Here is a 22,477-nt window from a genome sequence, read left to right on the forward strand (position 1 = left end):
AAATAAACACTCATCCATCATCTGCTATTTCAAGGTGTAATGGAAGCCCTCTCAATAAGGCCAAAACTGAATCTCTGAATGTAAGTTAGAGGTCCACAACAAGTACTGTACTGACGTCAATGAGCATCAAAACAATTACAAAAAGCCACCCAGGCTGCTAAAATGCACTTTGTCTGAACATAGAGCCTCAGATATCTTTTAGACTTTGATCATATTTAGACACCGTTAAATGATAGAACACAAAGCTACAGAATGTGGATTTATAACTTTGACTAGTGGTCATAGAGCTCTGCACATTCTTAGTAAAAGTTTAATTTACGTTTCCTTTGTAATAGTTGAGGAACAGTAAAATGCTATGCTACACATCGCTACATAATGAACAGTTAACAATTAGCTAAATTAGTTCTATACATATACAGATCATTGGTAAAGGGTAGTTTAAGGAAGATATACAAATGATGCGGAACACATTTACATGAGATGAATTGTTTACACAACAGGTGAGGAGTGAGAATGCTCATTAGGATCAACTGGCACACGCCTTCAATTTAAGAGGACGATTGGATTCATCATTGTAAGATCACAGGTACCAGCAATTCCGCAGTTTAAGAACATGTCACGATGGCAATTACATACCATGGTGACAACATTATTTTAAAGGGCTTTGTCCTGAGCTGTGCAGGATTATACCCGAGAACATCTAGACACAGGTGGTTGTGAAGGGGTGACGAGCAATGGCTGAAGATCTGGATTCATGTGATGTGGAGCAGGACTTCTGATGAGCTCAGTGGAAGGTCCTATAGGTGCTGGTTAAGATGAAACCTGGAGGTGAATGGGGTGGAGGAGCTTTGCATCAATCTGACACAGAAAACACTCTCAATAAAAACAATTACAAAAAGCAATTGCAAATAGACCATTTTAAATCTGCACTGCAGTGCTGGTAACTGCTTCTACAGGCCTGGAGAGGCTGTTTTGGAGCAACTTCTTTTAATGTGTTGAATATCAGTGGATCTTCTGTAGATACTTGATGGTTTGGCAAACAAGCCTGAATTTGTAGCTTTTTGTAGCTTTGCAAGTAGGAACTCGGTGTTGATGGCAGCATGTGCTCAGCTGTGTTTGTCTATGTGACCTGTAAGTCTCCTTAATGTTTTCCTCTAAGTCACATGGTTTGGGGGAAAGGAGTTATCTTACTTACACTTTCACTTTTGTTGTTTCTGATTTAAAACTAGCATGCTTGAAGAATGTCATGATATAGAGCTGTCCTCTGTCAATTAACATGAACCGTTTTGTTGCAGCAGTGTTCAGTGTTGACAGTGGTTTGTGCTTCACTGTTTTTGGTTGAAACCAGAAACATCCTCAGCATGCGATAAACCTTTACACCATTTTCCATGAAGTCACATGGTTTAGTGTAAATCATGAGTTAGGGCAGTCAGACATTTCTCATCACTGATTAACCATTAAAGTTCATGCAGAGTTCTCAGCTCTTTGTACCCATTTTATCACATCATATGTGTTGATAGCAGGTGGGAGGGGCTTGTGAGAGGCAAACCTAGAATTCAACAGGCTGATCTCTAGATATATGGTGTGGACTGGAAGGCTTACTGATACGGCAGCCATATCTTCACAGACCAGGCAGAGGTAAGGTGACACAGAACAATAGTTTATACAAATGTAGTGTTTTTGTGTACACTTCTAATGAGCTCATAGGTTTCCTAACAGACATTGGGCCTCATTCACCAACCGTTAAATATTGTTTTACAATTATTTTCATTATTTTACAAAGTATTTTGGTCTTTTAAAAATAAAAAAGCGTCATGGCCGGAGGGGGCCCACAGGTGAACATGCATGAAGAATATCATGAGATAGAGCTGTCCTTTGACAATAAACGTAAAGCTTTATAGAGTCTGAACGTATGTTGCAAGTGCTAAGTGTTGACAGTTTGTGTTGAGTAAATGTAGTGTTATCAAATCACATCAGCATCATGGTTTCCCTCAAAGGGCCGGTTGTAACTGTAAAAATGTAACTACTCCCTAACATATTGTTAAATAACTCTCTGCATTTGATTATTGTTTGTTCAAGTGTAAAAATATTGTACATGCAGTTATATAAATGCAAAAATATATTTAAGCACATTTCTGTTATTATAACTTATTATAACAATTTTATGTTTTTCTTGGAAGCTAAATTTAGCATGTCGACGTAAATTGTATTCCTTCATCACTGACACTGCCTCATAACACAGACGACAGACCATTTTTTCTCCTTGAAGCACAAACATGAATTCGCTTTCCCATCTTTCATTAAATTGCCTTCCCTCTGCATCAATTGTTCTCTTCTTGGACATTTTGGGATTATTTGTCGATCATTTTCAACTCAATCACTTGTTGGAAAACCGCTTGACGGGCTGTTGCCTCTCCTGTCCACCGGTGGTGATAGTTTTAATGTCGGCAGACAGACAACATGTTGTTGCCGTGAGTGAATAATAGTGGTGTAACGCAGGGGCGTTTCTAGGATTCAAAGAAAGGAGGGGCTTAGCCCCAAGGGGAGTGGCTTCAGCCCCCCTAAAATAGGCCTAACGACGCCCCTGGTGTAACGGATCCTTGTCAATCCGTGATCCGTACGGATCCCCCCTCACGGTTCGGCACGCGTGAACCACGGATTAATTACACAGTTTACCTTCACCATCACAGTGTGAAATTTAATTTAACTGATAAAGTTAAACGCTGATAAGGAAAAACTGCTGTCTAGCGGCAGGATGCCGTCATTCGCGGGTCACAAAGTCAACATGCATTGTGGGAGATGTAGTTTATGGTCATTGTACACTATAAAGCAGCATAGACTTTAATTTCAAGACAGTCATATGCCTTTTATATAGAAGCCCATTTCCAGCAGCAAAAAAAAAGATGAAAAGTTAGACTTGATAATAAAAATATGGCACTTTTGGTGCATCCATCTGTAACCATGACACTGACCAGATGTTTCGTTGCTGTTCAATGAATGTGGCCACCTCAGCCACATCGGTTTCATTCTTTCTACGCCAGAGCTGCTTCCTGCTTAAAGTTATTTCAAGGGTGCGTTTGCTCAGTACAATCCCACGTGAAACAGCAAGCAATTGAAGTATTTCATCTGTTGTAAAGCCACGTTTAAAGTAGTCTTCAATGTACTCACAATACATTTCTATGTAAAATGTAGGTTAACCTATGAAGAGCTGCTTCTATGACTGTTGTGTTTAAGTATCTTATAATTTCGAAAGTCGAAGTCATCTCATAATTTTTAACATGGGGATATTTTTACTCTCAAGTCTAACTTCTCCGGATTCGGCCCGTGGGCCTTGATTTTGACAAATGTGGTTTACGGTGATGTTATGGAGCAGCTCTGAGGAACTGTTGCAGAATCGCTGGAAGTAACCAGTGACTTTACAATACAGTCTCACAAGAAGAAGATAGAGAAATACTTACATCATTCAGGGGAATTAACTAAATAATAATCTAATCAAAATGAAGTTTCATATGTAAAGTGTTACATTTTCACCGACTCAAAAGCTACCACAAATCTATAAGGAATACTTCTGGTCTGGATTTCAAAGTAAAGGATCGCATGTGTTTTAGTTTACATTATTTAAGATTAAGGAACAGAACAGTAATTCATGAGCCTATATTTAGACTAAGTACGAATGTGACTACAATCAAAAAACAATATGAATTACTTTTACTGTGTACTTTTTGAATAATCCAATGTTTAAATTCCTTCCAGCGACCCAGAATAGGCTTTTTTGTCTAAATTTGATTAAAAAAAACTTTTCTTCCTTAGTAATTTGTGAGTCTAATATTTTTAGATTGATTACCTCTTAGTCTGCATGCAGAAATACTATGATCTACTTTTACTGTGTACTTTTTGAGTAATCCAAGGTCAAAATACCTTTGAGAGACCGAGATTCACCCTTTATGTGGGATAAAACCCCTTTTTTCCATAAGTAGTTTATTAATCTTATATTTTTAGACTTCGTTCTTCTTAAAATACTTGCACATGTACTATAACCTACTTTTACTGTGTACTTTTCCAATAATTTAATGTCAATGTCTCTTCCAGGGACCAAGATTCAGCCTTTTTGTCTAACTTTGATGTGGAATAACAACACATTCCTGATGAGTAGTTTATGAGTCTAATATTTTTGCCCTTTTTACTTCTTAGACACCAATCTGTTACTCTTGCCAATCTGGGGATGTAATGTAACTAATTACATTCACTCAACTCCTGTATTTCAGTACATTTATCGAATACTTTCCATTTTCTGCTCCTTTATAATTCTATCCCACTCCAATTTCTAGCAAAATATTATAATTTTACTCAACTACATTCATTTGATAACATCTGTTAGTTAGTTTGCATATTCATATCATTAATATAATATAAAATCAACTAATAATATGATGTATGATTATAGATTAACTACCCAAAAGTATATACGTAGGTCTACTGTAATTAAATGCATTACATGCTGCACTTTTTGTTTTAAAATTATATTTAGATGCTGATAGTTTTGGACTTTTATTTAAAGAACATTTTGATCGCTGGACTATTACTTCTAATATATATTTTTATTGTTTTATTTTTGCATTGTTTTCACCTTGTGAGTCTGCCTGTGAGTCGATCATTAATATTGTTTTCCATTATTATTGTTTTTATAACATGATAGAGGTTTAAAAGGATTTACTGATCCATACTGGCTTTGTGCTTTTTTATCGCTTAAGTGAATCCTTTCCCCCGATATTTGAGGATGTTTTTTTTAAATACCGTCATGGTCTACCTATCTTGCATCAACCAACAACAAGTTCACCGTCACAAATCACAACTCTTCACCCCGCCACCGAGTACGAGCGTGTGATGAGCGCGTTTTGGCAGAGATTACTTTGTTTTATTGTTTTAATTGTTTTGCCGCATACAAGCTCTCATAATTCTTCGGTGTGCAATTTAAATTCACGATGACCCATCATCAAGGGGAGGTTCATTTTTCACTACCAAAATGATGGACATGTTTAATGGACTAGTGAATGTCGTTGGTACACCTCAAATAACGTTATTTAGTTGCTATTTCCAAATTAAAGAAAGCCTTCAGGCAAACCAATGACACTCGCTACACCATTAAACATTTCCATAACTTTGGTAGTGAAAAATGAACCTCCCCTCAGATAATGCTTATTGGTAAAACCTGACTTAAAGTCATCAGCACTCATTTGACAGACGACCGCTCTCATCTGTCTGAAATGCCATGACTTTATCTTTGTAGTATTACAACTTTTTTCTCAAAATATTCTGACTTCATTCTCAAAATCTCAGACCACAGATATATTTTGAATGTGCAGAAATCTATCTTAAACACAAAGCCTATATGGGCAGTGGTTTATGATAAATTAAAGTTAATGTATTTATCATATTTGTGAATAGATGCCACGTGTAGGCTAGGCTTCATTTGAAGAGGTTACTTCCCCAAAGGACACCAAAGAGGACGTGTGTGTTTACTCAGCAGGGATATCATTAAATGAGAGAAGTTGATCGACTGTACTTTTTCTAAAGCAGTACCGATTCCTTGAGAGCCTTATGCTTTATATTCCATTATATCTTGTCAACTGGTGCCTGAATTTTGCACGGTTATACATAAAGACAGTTTCATCATAAATTCATGCAGAAAATGTTATCTGTGATTCTATCATTTATCTTATTAAATAATTTGCTCAATCAACTCTAATGGTGATGTGCGTTTGCAGAAATGGTTTGTTTTACTTGTCTCAATGACTTTGTCATAGGCCTACAACATGACTCTGTGAAGATGAAGAGCAGATAAGATGGAGGAAGACGACTATAACAAGGCAGCAGGAGGACGAGAGTCTGTCCCATCTGCAGCCAATGAGACAGGTAATATTTTAAACTAGATTTGATTGTACAGTTACATAGATTTTATAGATTATATTTCAGTTGAGTTTCAGAAGCTGTAAGAAAATATTAAAATGTATCAAATGAATCATGTGAAAATGAGAATTAGTTTAACTTTTTATTCTGTAATTGCATTTCTGCAAACTCTGTATAACTTTTGACAATGCTGTTTCAGCGATTACTGCAGTATTACATAGTGATTTTATTCTCTGTTTATTTTGTTTCAGTGAAACCTGAACTCACACTGGTGTTAATTGGTGAAACAAATTCCATTGAGATTGGATCAAAAAACATCTTAATTGACCATGACGAGCAAAGAAATGTGGAACACTTTTCAACCAAACTGTATGATTTGTGTGGTCGGCACATCTCTGTCATTAACATGCTTGGTCTACCAAACATTGATGAATTCCCATTAAATGAAGAAATTCATGCCTTTGTCATGCTGTTACCAAATGGCCTGCATAACAGCCATTACAGTTCAGGAGTGCAGTGGTTAGAAACAACTTTTGGGAAAGCATTCATGGCTTATGTGATGACAGTTGTGACTCATGAGTCAGATGATAAATGTGAAAGTGCACTGACAGACCTGAAAGCCAACAGCAGTTTTGTTGAAAAAAGATACCACACATGTAAAAGAAGTATGATGGACGAAGGAGAGATAATAGCTCTGCTGGAAAAAATAGATGCCATGGTCTGTGAAAATGCTCCCCACTGCCACAGTGGACTGATGTGTGATGGAAATAAAGGGCAGAAAGAACAGCTGGAGCACAAAGAAGAAAGGCTGGAGTCCTCATTGTTTCAACAAAGTCAAACAGGTGAGATTTTAATGTTGGCGTTTATGAATTACACGACACTGCTTCATGAAGACAATGTGGACAGAACTAACAACTAACGGATTAAAATGACTTTGAAAACAATGTTACAATGTGAAAGTGGTCCTCATAGTGAAGAACCTACAAAGAATTATCACCTGAATCTGCAGCTCCGTTTTGCTTTACAGAGCTTTACACTGAGTTTTATTTCACAGTTGTGCGTCTGTCAATTTCACTAATTTGATTCACTTTCACAGCTCTCATGGCATTATTTTCAGCCGTAGCAGGCAGCTCAAAATAAAGAAATGCAAATGATGTGATTTTTTTTTCTGTAGTGTACATGTGTTTTGTTGGTTAACAAGTTACTGATAAGCAAGAGTTATGAAGATCATTAGAAAAGCACTTTAATCCATTATGATCAGTCTAAAGCATCACTGAATAATTTGAAGATACATATATTTTACATTTAACTTCTTTATGAAAGCAACCTAACTGTTGTAGGAACAGATTAGAGATTTGTACACAGTGTTTTGAATGTTTTGAGAATCAAGATTTTCATGTGGTGTTTGTAACACTAGTGTCAGATATATATATATATATATATATATATATATATATATATATATATATGTATATATATATATATATACATACATACATTTTTATTATTATTATCCACTCTGTTATTGTGTCCCCTCCATCTCAGGTACAATTAACTCCAGCAATTGAACACAGAAACTTTGTAAATATAATGATCATGGTTAGCTAATCCAGTGTTATTTTTTTAAACCTATACAATTTTGTCTTTCTTACATTACCCTGCAGTAGGAGATATTGAGGAGAATGCAACTGCAATCAAGGTAAAGGTAAGATTTTTCAACTTCGTTAGTGATCATCATTATGGAACAGCATTTGTTCTTAAAACTACCTACATGTGAGGTTGATCACATTTTAAGTCTCACGCCTCAGTAAACAGTTCCAATCTTCAAGCTGAAGGTTGGAACTCGATGGGTGCATCACTGTATGATATTGATCTGGAGTGTTGTATGTGTTGTATGGCAGAGTTTCCAGTGGCAACATCTTAATCTCAAATGCTCTACCAAGTTGAACTGGAGGTTAAATGAAATCCCCTGTTTTCTTAGTGTGATACAGTGACTGGACCTGGTGATGTTGAAAACTCAAAGAATGATGAAAACACAGGAGAGTCTGAAATCACATCTGTATCATCTGCAAACAATGACAAAGGTAACATTTTAATGAAAAATAACCCAAGTATTGTTTTGTTGTCCATTCCTGCAAAATATGGATAACTTTAAATTTGAAATAACATTAAAAAGTGTAAATTAAAATATGTTTTTGCAGAAGATACATCTTGTGGAACAGGGAAATCTGTGAATACACACAGAAGTTTTTGCAGATATATCTTGTTAATCTTAAATTGTTCCAAAACCAATGTATTTTATGTTTAATCTGCTTGTTTTTACATTACCCTGCAGTAGATGAGCAGGAGGAAAGTGCAGCTAAAACAGAGGTAAAGGTGAGATATTTTGGTCCTCAGAAGTCATTGTTAAACAGAAGCATTTCTTTTTTAACTCTACCTATTTTCTTTCTTAAGTTATTTTGTTAGTTTGAACTAAAACAGAGTTGGACTCAATCAACCATCTGGTTGGACATAAGGATCAGTTGACAACACTTGCTTAAGAGTTTATCTTTTTCTCACTAAACTACAAACATGATTGCATTTAGTCTGTGCTGATTGTTTTCCCTTTTATTCTAAGTTTTGTTGTACTCTGAATTGGTGTACCACTGAGTATTTGTGATCTTCATGTTCTTAATCCCAATGGTTTGAACCTGGTTAACTAAATATCATATACAATTCTCTGTTTTATTAGAATGATCCAGTGAATGGTGCGAAACACTCAGACAAGTATGATGACAGCATAAGAGTGGGAGGAGAGTCTGAAATCAATTCTGTATCATCATCTGCAACCAATAAAGGTAACAATAATATTGTTCATTGTAAAATCATAATTTACATTCAATGAGGTCAATAAAATAGGGAACTAACTCACTCTGAAATGTGTTGGCTTGGACCCTTCAACAGGAGAGCCTGATGAAGATAAGGAGGTCAACAATGAAAGCAGCAGTGACATGGGTGAGCAGTCCATGAAGGAGAGTGATGTAGTGAAGAACACAAGTCCAACATCTCAGACTGTTTCAACAGTTACCAAAGAAAGTGAGAATGACTTCATTTGTTTAAATGTTGTATTGCATTTCTGCCAAATCTGGATAATTATAATTAAAATAAAACACATTATGTCTATTTGGTGTGTAGAGGAAATCCATCATGTTGAACAATGAACCATCTTGGAATGGTTAAGTGACCCAAAACAATTTGTTTTATGCTTGATTCTGCTTTCTGTTACTTTACCCTGCAGAAGGCGAGCTGGAGGAGAGCGCAGCTAAAACAGAGGTAAATGTAGAGATTTTGTTTTGCTCCTCAGTAGTTATTGTCTTACAGTGTTTATTTATTATTGACACCTATATTTTCAAGTCAAGTTTTAACTGAAGATTAGAATTGTTCATTTGTAGTTTAGACTTGAACAGAGTTCTACTCTACAAACCCCCTAGGTGGACACGTGGATGAGTTGAAATGAGATAAGTTTACTTTCTTCTCACTGAACTATAAACCTGCTTGCATTTAGTGCATTTAGTGCATATTGTTTAGCCTTGCTTTTACTTTGGAGTTGTTGTCTGAATTGGTCAACTATTGTGTGTTCTTGATCTTCATGTTCGAAATGTCAATGAATCTAACCTGGTTAACTGATCCATCATCTCTCCATTTTATGGGGTCATACATATGTCGCCTTTTTCGCGGCCTCAAATTCATTGTTGTCAATGTAGACATGCAGAAATCGAGAGAGAAGCCTCGCGTTCTTTTGTGCCTATTCTTCAGCTGCACCTCAAGATGAAAATAGTTCAACTGTTGGAACTTAATGTCACACACAGCATGTAATGTGTCGAGGAATAACCAATTACAGCTGGCATATATCTTTTCTCATTCTACCGTAGATACATGAAGTTGAAGTGAAGTTAATCATTTTAGTGCAGGACTAATTGCAGCACACAGGTTTTGGTTGCTTAGTAATGGCTGGAGCGATAGTAGCGATGTTATGGCCAATCCATAACTAGTACAAATTTCTTTGAAGTCCCCCTGAGTCCCCAGTCGGTGGCCTTTCCAGGACACCACCCAGAGACTCAAAGAAGGCAGGCTACTCCGAGGTGCTGTTCGGTGCATAAGCACAAACAAAAGTCTGAGACTTCCTCTCAGTGATTTGCAGTCGCATACATGGGACCCTCTCGTTCCCAAGGGGGAACTCCAACACATCCTTTCACCCTCGGCAACTCCAGAAGAGGCTACAGTCCAGCCCCTGTTTATGAGTTTGGTTCCAGAACCAGTGCTATGTAGGACAATGCACCCAACCGTAATACCTATTCCTGCTAGTGTTGGGCCCACAGGGCAATTGCTTTATGTAGATATTCCGAGCCCCATGTGTCAAGGCCTGGTCACCAAATGCTCACTGGCAAGCTCCCCTCCCAAGTCTTCCTCAAGAAGGGAGCACCGGTTTCCTTTTTGCGGGTGAGGTGCGACAACTCTTTTCTGACCAATAAATGTAGGGTCAGTGAATCACTCTTGGTCTTGCCACTCCTATGGGACCACTTTTGCCTGGGAGACCCTACCAGGAGGTATTGACAACATAGCTACCATGGTCACTGGGGCCCACAAACCCTCCACAACGTTGAGATGACGATTCACTAGAAAGGTGGCTAACTGATGTTAAATTAAATTATTTGTTTTCTTAGTGTGATCCAGTGAAACGACCCGCTGATGTTGAACACTCAAAGAATGATGACAACACAACTGTGGGAGGAGAATCTGAAATCACGCCTGTACAATCTGCTGCCACTGAGAAAGGTAATATTTTAATGAATTGCAGGAAAAGGTCAATAACATACAAAATTGCTTACAGTGAACATTATCAATACAGAGAAAAACATATTAGTTTTAAAGTGCATTGCTTGTCTTATGCTTGATTATCTTATGATACAGTCCATTATTCTACGGCAGGTAATATGGATATGAGTGGAAACATGGATAAGGTAAGAAACTCCAAATTTAATATTTTTATTTACTTTACATCCCAATGTGATTATAATTTTCTTCAAACAATACGTGCTAATTTACTTATTTACAGAAGTCAGTGGAGATTTCTGAAGAGATCAACATGAAGAAACAATATCAAAGAGAAACTGAAGCATTGCTTGACAGACTTCAGCTTCAAGACAAACATCAACAGAAGTTGTCTCCAGCAGATTTTTTCAAAGTAGGTCCACCTGTGAAACAGGACCATGACACACCTGAGAAAGATATAGCTCATACTTTTATTCAGAAGTTGATGATGTTAGACTATAGAGCCAGATATATTCCTGTAAGAGAAAACAGTCCTGAGGTGAGCCACTCAAACCCTGTTGAAAAGTTTGATACTGATGACACAGAAGACGATGACCTTGATGCTCTTTACAGCACCAATGTAGACTCTGATCAATCAAATATCAAGACTGACGTGCATCCAATGGATGTTCAAATGGCAGTATTTCACTGCTCAGACAGCTTTTTTAAGCAGAACATGATTACAAAGCTATCACAATGTCAGTACGCCTTACCTTTGCTTGTTCCTGACCCAGTAACAATGGATATTGACTGTCCTCTGTGGACATTCAGACAAATAAGAAAAACATGGAAGATAACTGAAATGAAAGATAATTCAAACATTGTCACCATGAAGAGTATGCCCATCTGCAAAGCTGAGACACCCATGGTGTCATTTCTCCGCCTGGGTTCACCATCTCTGTCTAAATCTGAGCTGATGAACACTTTGATCAACAATCGTCACAAAACCTTCTTCGACAGAAACTGCCCAGGTAGTACCAAGTCTCATCATCTGATGGATGGTGTGGCAGAGATTGCCTGGTACTGCCCTGCTGGAAAACCCAATGATGCCTTCACTGACTGCATTGCCTTCTGTAATCTTCATGGTGATGCGCTGTCAAATGTAAAACAGCGTGACATACTGACTGACAAATCTTCAGTCAATGTTGTACTTGTACCAACTCTGGAAAAAAATGATAAAAACAGTGCAGTGATCTCAGCCCTTCACAAGTCTACAAAGCCTCTCATTATTCTCATTGCTGATAGCGATGGTGGTGCTGTCCAGATGAAAAAGGGAAAATACAAAATGGGTTTAAACGACAAAAGCCAGTCAAAAGTTTCTGAAGAACTGAAAAAAATCATTGGAAAGATTTTGTCTGGTTCACATGAAACCTTCCAGCTTGAATCCATGGCTGAAGTTTCTGGAGTCAAAGTGGATGAAGATGACAAAGCCTGCCAAAAAGGGAAATCTGCTGCAATGAAAATTGTGGACTTGCTTCAGGGGATGGATGTTTCAAAGATCAAAGATACATATCTCCCTTGTCAAGGCCAACTGTGGCATGAATGGTGCAAAATCAACAAAGACCTGTATCACCTCAAAGGAAACATTGAGAATGAGAAATGTGAAATACAACAGAAACTGATGCAAATACGACAAGAACAATGCAAAGTTTCCAGTGGTGAACCAATGAAGTTGTTCATTGAAAGCCTCTCATCTTTGTCAGCAACAGAAAAAGATTACTTCTTGAAATGGACTCAGATCTTAACAGATGCCCTCTCCACAGATGACCTCGGTTCAATTCTCCAAATCTATGATAAAAAGTGGGCTGAGATCTTGGCCTTGAAGAAGAAGCATGACAAATCTGATCTGCTAAAAAAAAAGCAAACTGATCTTGATGAAATATCAACACAACTACAGTCAGCAACATTTGGCTTGGAGCACATCTTCAGAGAAATGGGACAGATCTATGAAGCTCATGCATCTCTGGAGAAACAACCAAAGAGGGGACAGACTGACTGGTCTAAATACCCCAAGCTGGCTGCAGAGCTGATGATATCAGGACACCCAGTGGAGCTGATGGATGGTGATGCAGGTCATGTACCTTTAACATGGATCTCTGGTCTTTTAGATGAAGTCATCAAGAAACTGGGTGACATGAGAGTCTTTGTTTTGTCAGTGTTGGGCGTACAAAGCAGCGGGAAATCAACAATGCTGAATGCCATGTTTGGGTTACAGTTTGCAGTGAGTGCTGGCAGGTGCACCAAGGGTGCCTTCATGCAGCTGGTCGAAGTGTCAGAGGAGATCAAGAAAGACTTTGAGTTTGACTATGTACTAGTGGTGGACACTGAAGGACTGCGTGCTCTTGAGCTGGAAGGTAATGCCACTCTTCACCACGACAATGAACTGGCAACATTTGTTGTTGGTCTGGGAAACATGACACTGATCAACATCTTTGGAGAGAATCCAGCTGAGATGCAAGATGTTCTGCAGATTGTTGTTCAGGCTTTCATGAGGATGAAGAAAATTAAACTTTCTCCAAGTTGTGTGTTTGTTCATCAGAATGTTACAGATATTGGTGCTGCAGAGAAAAACATGGATGGAAAGAGACGGCTGCAAGAAAAACTGGACGAGATGGCCCAACTAGCAGCCAAAGAAGAGGTTTGTGATGCCGAGTGCTTCAGTGATGTCATTGCATTTGATGTGCAGAAAGATGTGAAATACTTTGCCCAGCTTTGGGAGGGAAGTCCACCTATGGCTCCTCCAAATCCAGGTTATAGTGAGAGTGTCCAAGAGCTGAAGACCACCATCCTCTCTAAAGCTAAACAGTCTGCTGGGATTACTCTCTCGCAGTTCAAAAGCAAAGTTCACGACCTGTGGAATGCCCTGATGAATGAGCAATTTGTTTTCAGTTTCAAAAACACATTTGAAATTGCAGTGTACAGAAAACTTGAGGTCCAGTATGGGAACTGGACCTGGACCCTGAGGAGCAACATGTTGACCATTGAGAACGGGCTTCATACCAAAATTAAAAATGAAAAACTTCACAAGGTCGAGCTCAATCATCTTCATCAAGAATCGAACAAAACCTATGATGAAATGAAACAAGCAATGGCAACATACTTTGATGATGACAGAGACAAAGACATGTTGGTTCAGTGGCGAGGCCGATTTGAAAGCAAAATCAAGGAGTTTCATGATGAACTATTGAGGGGAGTTCAAAGAAAACTGGATGAAGTCATCCAGCAGAAAAAGGCTTGTAAAAAGCTTGATGATGAGAAGACATTGTTTGAGAACAACCTGCTTCAAAAGAGCAAAGAACTCGCTCATCAGTTAAAGGACAAGGCAAACGATGAAGAAGAACTTAAAAAGCAGTTCAACTCTGTTTGGAGTGACTTGGTTACAGAACTAACTAAAGATATAAAATCTATTGAGGACATCAACTATGAAGAAGATCAATCAACTGTCCTCTACGAGCTTGGTTTTGAATGGTCTCTCACAAATGAATCCAAAATCAGTGGCAAATACAAACAAATAGCAGAGGTTGGTGATTACGTTTATTATGTATCTCTGACCAAGCACCACGATCATGAAAATGACATGGAAAGTGACACAAGAGGACAGAGAAACAGAGTCTTTGAATTTGTTTCAGAACAAACTACAAAAATTAAATATTCCTGGAAGGGATATTTTCAGCATGAAGAACAGGAACTGATCAGATCCCTCATTGACGATGTTGAAAAACAGTCCCTTGTTACAATTAAGAGCAAACCTGTTGCTACAAGAGGCTACAATCTAACTTACTTGCAAGAAGTGGCCAACGATGTAAAACAAAAGGTGACAGCATTTCAATCAAAGAGGAAATATGCTCTAAAGAAGGAGTTCACAGTTGATCTCTTGCTGTATGTATTTCACAGAGCAGAGAGATGGCTTTCAGAGTCCCACATGACATTCAAAGGGAACAATGATGCACACTCTTATGTAGAAAGCAAGAAAATGGATTATTACAACATTTTCAGAAGCTTCTGCAAAGGAAGCTCATCTGCTGTTGTGCTTGGACAACTGATCTGTGACAAGCTGAAGAGTTCCACTGTCGAGGCCGTCTGTAACAACACTGCCATTGATCTCGCTACAGAGATGAGGTGCAATTTCCCAGCATTCAATGGGAACAGGTCGAACTTGGAGAAACATGTGTTGAAGTCACTCGCAGAGAAAGAGGACTTTAATGGTTTTATCACCTACATCCGTCATCCAAGGAAGCAAGCAGAGACATACATAAGAGAAGAAGTAGAGAAATACATTTCTACAGGACAGGGAGAAGAGAAAGCACTGAATATACTCAAGAAAAATGTGGACGACATCAACACACTTGTTCGTCAAGCTTTATATGATGCAACAGAGAAAGTGAAAACCCACAGAGAGCCAGACATGTGGATGGACGAATTTTCCAGTTTGCTAAAAGATAAGCTAACATTCAATACCATCAGTTGTCAAAACTTCAGTGACTTGAACAGTTTTGACTTCCTTAAAGAAGAGATAGAGAAAGGTCTTGTATCCATCATAAAGGAGTTGAGCAGCCTCCCACTGGATAACATGAAGAAATTCAGGATGAAGCCTGATGAAATCCTCATCGATCAGCTGTGTAACTGCTGCTGGGTAAAGTGTCCATTCTGTGCAGCTGTTTGTACCAACACAGTAGAAAATCACAGTCCTGACAAACACAGTGTCCTTTTTCATCGCCCCTCTGGGATTAAGGGATTTCACACTCGAGGCACACAGGACCTGGTCATCAATTTCTGTACAACATTAGTTGCAAGTGATCGAAGGTTCTTTCCCAGTCATGATTCAGAAGACAGCATTCCTTATAAAGAGTATCAAAGAGGTGGGGAGAAATATGCTTCATGGAAGATTACTCCTGATGAGTCTAAACTGACATACTGGAAATGGTTTGTATGTCGATTTCAAAAGCAACTGGAAGACCACCACAAACGAAAATTCCAGGGAAAAGGAAAAATTCCCAGTGAGTGGCGGAATCACCAAAAACAAGAAGCTATTGATAGTCTGGATGACAATTACCTGTGAGTGAATCAGAAACAACCAAGCTCTGCTCTAGTAACAGAAGACCAACGTGTCTTTATCTGTTCAAAAGAAATACGAGTTTTTGATTCGATTTGAAAATGCAACAATAGAGCTAATGATGATGAAGTCTTTCCAAAATCAATGAAACGGCACCTGTTGATAATCAACAATATAATCAATATATTTTAAATGATTTTACACATACAAAGTGAGTTGCTGTATAACATTAAGTAGTAAGGATTCCCGAAAGTGTCCTGAAGCAAAGAACACAACGTCTTCATAATTACAAATGACGTGTCTATTAGAAATGACTGTAAAAAGGATCAGACACATCAGAATTCAACGTAGTTCATAATCTTTTACTTTATTTTTCAAGATGATGTAGGTGTATGATGTTTTTTCTTTGAATATTTAAAAGAAAAAGTTATTCAAAGTAGTAATGAAGGAATGTTTAGGTTCTAATATATTTTGGAAACATTTTAACTCCTCAAGAAAACTAAATACAAGATAAGATTTTGACTTTTATGATTTTACTTTTATGTGAAAATCTCAAACAGACATGAAACTGTTCTAGGTTGTATGCTTTTCTAAAGATATATTGATCAGTGAGTCAAATGAGAAGGATATTTGTCATTCATCCAAAGAGTTGTATCTTTTAAAACAAGATGTGTGAATTGTTGTGTTGTCAGAAGTGTATATAATTTAATTCATTCAAAATCTGAAATGGCAGCCATTAGTGGATTTAATTTAGATTTTTACAGATCTCATTGATAAACATCAAGTTAATCAATTAATTAATTAATGAATGAAGAGTTGTCAGAGTTGACATACTATGCTTACAAAATGTAATGTACAAAAAAATGTTAACCATTTTTTACATATATATATATTACTGTTAGTTATTCTGCTCATCTTGGAATTGGTTTTGTCATTTTGCTTAGAATCTGTCATTGCTACAGTATATTGATTTCCATAATTACTAACAGAAATATCAGTCTTATTTTCTTTTACTGTAATAAATATAACCTTCATGCAGTCATTGGAGTTCAAGCCTTTTCTGTTATTATTAAGTAAATTAAGAGGACCAGATTTATTCTTGACACAGATTTAATTTACATAACCCAGATTTAATTTAATATTTATTCTTACTCTCATTCCTGAGATCAACAGTTTAAGTTAGTTCTAGCTATATATAGTCAACTTAACCTATTTATGTTTAATATCCTTTTTGTAGTCAATGAATGCAGGATAACCACCGTTCCACCTGACTTACGTGTACTCTGCATATATCTAAGTGTGCGGATATCTCTTCCATCACATTTTAGTCGATGAAAACACCGAAAATTTGAGTCTCATCTGATGCTGGTTTAGACTACACATTATCAGCCCGGTCATTTCCCGAAACCACAAACGTCGAAGACAAAAGTGTCAATCTGGCATGACAGTTGATAGTTTTTACCCTGTGTTGTGTATCATAGCAAACAACAACTTGTGCCGCATTGGGGACCCCTTATAACAAAGATATATAGCAACATATTGGAAAATATAATACAAAATTGCGGGAACAAGAGCAAGTTGTTTGGAAAAATTCCAGAATATATTCAAGCTCCTCTCCACTCTAGCGTTGATGTCACCACTCTGAAATCATTTTTGCTCAAGTGTTGGCAATGCTGCAAGAGAAGTAGCGCGCCGAAAATCCATACGGAAGACTAAGAAATAAGATAATTAAGTATATGTTGGATTATTGTCAGTGTGCTTAAAGCCTTGTTGTGCATCAGCCACACAGAATAACCTTCTAATACTGTGCAAGTACAATTTAAGTTTTCATTCAGTTTTTGTGAGTAAAATCACTACAGATTACAGCTGAACACACTTAAGTAAAACTATCTATATACAGCCTAACATACTGCTTATATCTGTCACGGGACACCACATGTATCTGTATATAATCTTGTATGGGAACAATACAATTATCAGGCCAGGTCACGGACATTAAACTGGCTCTAAAGCGCGCGACAAGCCTAATGATGCTAGCCTTAGTTAGCTGCCTTATGTTTCAGCATTCACCACTTTATGAACATAAAAACATGGAACCGAGAAATTAACATAAATGTATATGGTGCTTGTGTACTTCTCTCACATCTGAATACAACAAGAAGACAGTCTGGGGGGGGGGGGGGGGGGGGGGGCAAGGTAATAAAACAAACTAATACAATAATAATTCTACAGATAATTGTAGCCATTACAATGTCCAGGGTACCACACCTGCATAAAGGACTGCATATTGTGGTCGATAAATGAGCATAAATGTTCCTTTGAACATTGTCAAATCAACTATTTCCTGCCCTGCAATACTCTTTTTCCTTTTAGCACAAAGATACTATAAAACAATAATCGCCCGTCGACGGCACACGTCGGGAAGCTGCCAAGTTGAGCAGGCAATATTTCCTGAGAACACCGTTTATTGTCACGACAGGTCAGCTGCCGTAAATCGTTTTAGGATTTTAGTTGAGTGACAGGGAAGCTGTTTTTCTTTTCTCAACTGATTCCAATGAAACCATGAACCGTGGCAAAACATAGAACCTCTGTGCTCTGTGTTCCCGACTGGAGCACAGAGTTTCAACATGAACCTTCCACGGGAATGCATTGTCAATACCTAAGGGTATTAAATAACACAACATTACATCGTGTATTTGTATTCATCAGACTATATATGCTATTATTATTATTATTTTATTTTATTATATTATACTACTATTTATACTATATATACTAATTATCTATTGTTAATATATTTGACTCATACTACACCTTATTGTAGGCCGATTTCTAGATTATTCATAATTATAATATGAAATATTGCTGTACTCTATTGTTTTACTACTACTGCGGTGCCTCTTGCTTGCCACTGTCCTGACGCTTGCTACAGGATTGGCACTGTAAGTAATCACACTTGCTATCACTCATAATATGGTTTCTCGTGGTTTTCATTGTCCAGCCACACACTTGCCATTTGGACCACACCAAGCTGTATATTATGCTCATGGTCAGGAGGCATGCCAAATATAATGTCAAAGTGCACGTTCATAAGACATATGAGACCTTTAACGCCCCATCACTTATGGTTGAAGCATGGTCCCTTCTTGGACCATCTTTGTATGGGTATGCCCTAATAGTAACTTTCCCCTTTTGAAATTGTTCACCAGGATGTAGACAGAGGCTGCAACCATATTGACCATTAAACTGGGCCATGTTTTGTAGGATGGGCCTGGTAACTGAATCACACCTCATAACAGCTGCATTATAACAGCTCTGCATTGTTACAAAACACAGTTTCTTTTTAACTTAAAGCCCACGTGTTGCCACCTGGGACTGGTAAGTAGAGCAAGTGCAGCCAATAATTGATTTAACTCTCCTCTTACATAACAGGAGATATAAACACAGGCATATACACAGGCAGCCTGGTTTGCAGTGATTGCTAGTCTTTAGATGTGTGACAGGTATGTTTCTCTTGGCCTTAAACTTAAATCAAACTGTGAGGCTTGAAACAGATTTTACATTTTGTAGACTGTAGTTACAGCTTTTAAATGACGCTCACATAATCGGTTTACAGTTGACAACTTGTGACACTCTGAACGGCTTTAAAAATGTATTAACGTTTGGCTTTTTACTGCCAAGCCTAAAAGTAAAATATATTTTTGACGTAGGGTAAGTAAGCTCATTTACAATCCCTTGTAATGGCTAAATACTATACAGGGATAATTTAAATACAGTCACGTTAGTGTTAAGGACAATCCACGAGGACTATCAAGTCGGCCTCCATTTTTGTTCAGAAGAAGGTACATTTTACCACTACATATATCAATTTCAGAATCAGTGCCATTTCTTGACTTGTGACAACTTGCAATATTGTCTCTTTGAAGAAGATGTTCCTACTGTGTTTGGATTGGTAAGTATATGAAGAAATGTCCACTCTTTAGTGTGTTTTTTTGACATTGTAGGTGACCTATTGGCTTAAGCTGTTTTAAGAACAGATGCTTTGAGGTTGACAGTGAATATTAATCAAATGTAGAAGATCAGAGAGGGCTACACCATAGAGTGTGTCTCAATACAAATGAGTATAAATTAAAAACTTGGTTAGTCGTGATCTAGTGTAAAGTTGCTCTTCATTTACCTGAGCAAACTTCTCCCAGATGTGGTTCCTCATTTACTGACTCATCAGGACTGTCTTCACGTACAGAGGAAAATTGTTCTCTACTGCCAAGAACTGATTCAGAGTCAGAATTTATAAAAAACTACCTTGGTTCAAACATACTGATTCTGACATTGTCAACCAAGTTATTGGGAATGAAGTTATTTGATGATTCTTCACGCTGGCCTCAAACTTAGATCACTGAAGTGAAGATCACACTCTGTGGAACGTTCATCCTCAAATATGAGTGGGGCTGTAGAATATCTGGAAGTAAATTCATTATGGTCTGCATGCAGACTCTGTAACAAGGAGGGAAAAAGAGTAAGTTCTGATCAGAAAAAGTATTTGGAAATTACATAAGAGACAAAAAGCAACAAAAAAAGAGTTACATGAAACTGATGAATTAAAGGATCCGTTTACCCAAAATACAAAAAAAAAATCCTCTTCACTAACAAAGCCACAGCAATAGTGATATGGGTTTCAAATGGTTTATTACATGTTGAAGTAAGAGGGATGAACTTGGGGTGCAGAGGGAGGTCAAGGGAAGAAGGGATGAGGGACGAGGAGGGTAAAGAAAGTCATAGAATGATGGATGAATGAGAGCGATGATGGACCGCTGATGTCCGGTGGCTGGTGGGAACTGGGGGAGTGGAGAATGTTGAGTGGGGGCTGTCTCTTCAGAAGCTCTGATGATGCAGAGTCCACGTGGTTCCTGTAATCAAGTGAGAGGATGAGGAAAAGAGAAAGAAAAGGGCAGTGGGGGGAGGGATGTGAAAACTGAGACAAAGGAGAAGTGAATGGATTAGAGGCAAGAAAAAACTTCTACAAAATCCTGGAAGCCAGAAAAAGGGTCAAATAGAAGAACCAAGCCACCTGCTGCTCATTCATTGAAACGTGCCCTCTGCTAGCCAGAGATACGGCAAAAATAAAACATCTAAGTGAAGTACTTTTTTCCAATACATTAGGGTTCTTTGTATGCTTTTTCAATTTGGTGTTGGTGGGTAAAGGCTTTGGCTGCTGCCAAAATGTCCCTATCTCAGAGAAAATTCCTGTTAGTTTGGCTTTGTCAGCTTACTTGCCGGTGCTTTTGACTCAGCTCTCCGTAAGAAAAAGTTCACTCCGAGTTTCCCACTGCTGCTCCAAAACAAACTATAAACTACATACAGGCGACAATAAAGCTGATATAATTTATATGTATTCTTATTTATAAAATGCCCCTGTGACTTGCTAATTTAGCTATTTGGTTACTGTCGCCGTGCTTAAAACTCTGTCAATCGCGTGATAATTTAAGCTGCACGCAGTTTTCGCTCTCTATCTTTGAATGTTAGTGAGCAATGGACTTCAATTTACCGATGGTGTGAACGTGTGTTTTGATGTAACGGTGCGCTCCGTATTTCAAATGTCTGTAAGTTCAGTTGTCAAGGGGAGAGTGTAACAAAAATATAAGGGTCGCTTTTTCTTTTTATTAAATGATATGAAAGATGCAGCCCTCCTCTCCACCCCAATAACTTTTGCACTGTCGCTTATACAAATGTGATCTGTGCTAATGGTTTGGTGTCTTTACTGCCCTCCAGGTCTCATGTTAAAATAATCTAATCAGCGACAATGCTGACTAAATAACACTTCTTGTAAATACTTTCAAAATATAGGGTCCAAACTGTCAATTAGAATAATATATTATTGTATGCTAATAGTTGTATAGTTATTACAACTTACAACTCCACATTCATCAGTGAGAATAAAAACATATCAATACGGATCATGTGTATTGGTTGTATTGGACATGGTTATCAATCAATAAACAATCCTGGCCTAAATATCAGTAAAAGTCGACCTCAAGTTATCACTGTGTGGAACTGCGGTAACTGTTACAGTAAAATAATAATTGTGCTACTTATCAGTAACATTGTCACATGACCGCCTTGCTCGTCGTAGTTTCCCTCATGCACTTTATGAACTGTAGCTACGAAGACGATTGATTTATGTTATCGTTTCTAGATATTCAGTTTGGCCACTTTAGTTTATTGCCAAGTCCGTTTGCACTACTCTATGGCTGCCTTGAAACAAAGTGAAGATGAAGGTTAATAAATCGATTGTATATGTGACCATCGTCTTTGCAGGTCGTAGTGGACACTTGGTGGAGATGACGGACAGCTTGGTCACTTTCCTTTGAAAGTATCTGCCGGAAGTCCTGCCATGTCTGCATTGACGCTATTTTTATGAATTTAGTGAGTTGCAGTTCCAGACTGAGGCCACTGGAGGGCAGTCTATATATATTTGAAAAGTCGACCTCAATGATCACAGTGTGGAACTGCGGTAAGTCTTACATCACAATTGTCAGAGGGTTACATTTCAGTAACATCGTCACAGACAGTGGCGGCTGGTGGAAAATATTCTAGGTAGGGCCATCCTATCAATTTCAGCAAACATCCCAGTATGATTTAATGCAAAAAAAATTAAAGTATCAAACA

General features: G+C 37.8%; 2 protein-coding genes across 3 annotated transcripts in view; both read left to right on the forward strand.

Annotated features, from left to right (window-relative positions):
• LOC142942206 (interferon-induced very large GTPase 1-like) overlaps positions 1-16,853 on the forward strand; it is a 71,211-nt gene extending 54,358 nt beyond the window's left edge. The window contains exons 1-5 of one of the 2 annotated variants that reach the window (XM_076084475.1): positions 8,883-8,901; positions 9,185-9,219; positions 10,611-10,722; positions 10,876-10,907; positions 11,003-16,853. In XM_076084475.1, coding sequence (XP_075940590.1) covers positions 8,898-8,901; positions 9,185-9,219; positions 10,611-10,722; positions 10,876-10,907; positions 11,003-15,817 — 4,998 coding nt within the window. In that variant the 5' untranslated portion in view covers positions 8,883-8,897 and the 3' untranslated portion in view covers positions 15,818-16,853. Of the gene's footprint in view, positions 1-8,882; positions 8,902-9,184; positions 9,220-10,610; positions 10,723-10,875; positions 10,908-11,002 lie in introns of those variants that run through there. The other variant, XM_076084449.1, reaches the window with a different exon arrangement.
• The window catches only part of LOC142942162 (interferon-induced very large GTPase 1-like), a 76,784-nt gene continuing 55,025 nt past the window's right edge, over positions 719-22,477 (forward strand). The window contains exons 1-6 of the mRNA XM_076084378.1: positions 719-1,643; positions 5,805-5,913; positions 6,159-6,749; positions 7,572-7,612; positions 7,889-7,991; positions 8,243-8,283. Of these exons, the coding sequence (XP_075940493.1) occupies positions 5,844-5,913; positions 6,159-6,749; positions 7,572-7,612; positions 7,889-7,991; positions 8,243-8,283 (846 nt within the window). The 5' untranslated portion in view covers positions 719-1,643; positions 5,805-5,843. The remainder of the gene's footprint in view (positions 1,644-5,804; positions 5,914-6,158; positions 6,750-7,571; positions 7,613-7,888; positions 7,992-8,242; positions 8,284-22,477) is intronic.

Source organism: Anarhichas minor, unplaced genomic scaffold, assembly GCF_050575085.1.
Source record: "Anarhichas minor isolate MPS153535 unplaced genomic scaffold, ASM5057508v1 ptg000007l, whole genome shotgun sequence".
Lineage (NCBI taxonomy): Eukaryota > Metazoa > Chordata > Actinopteri > Perciformes > Anarhichadidae > Anarhichas > Anarhichas minor.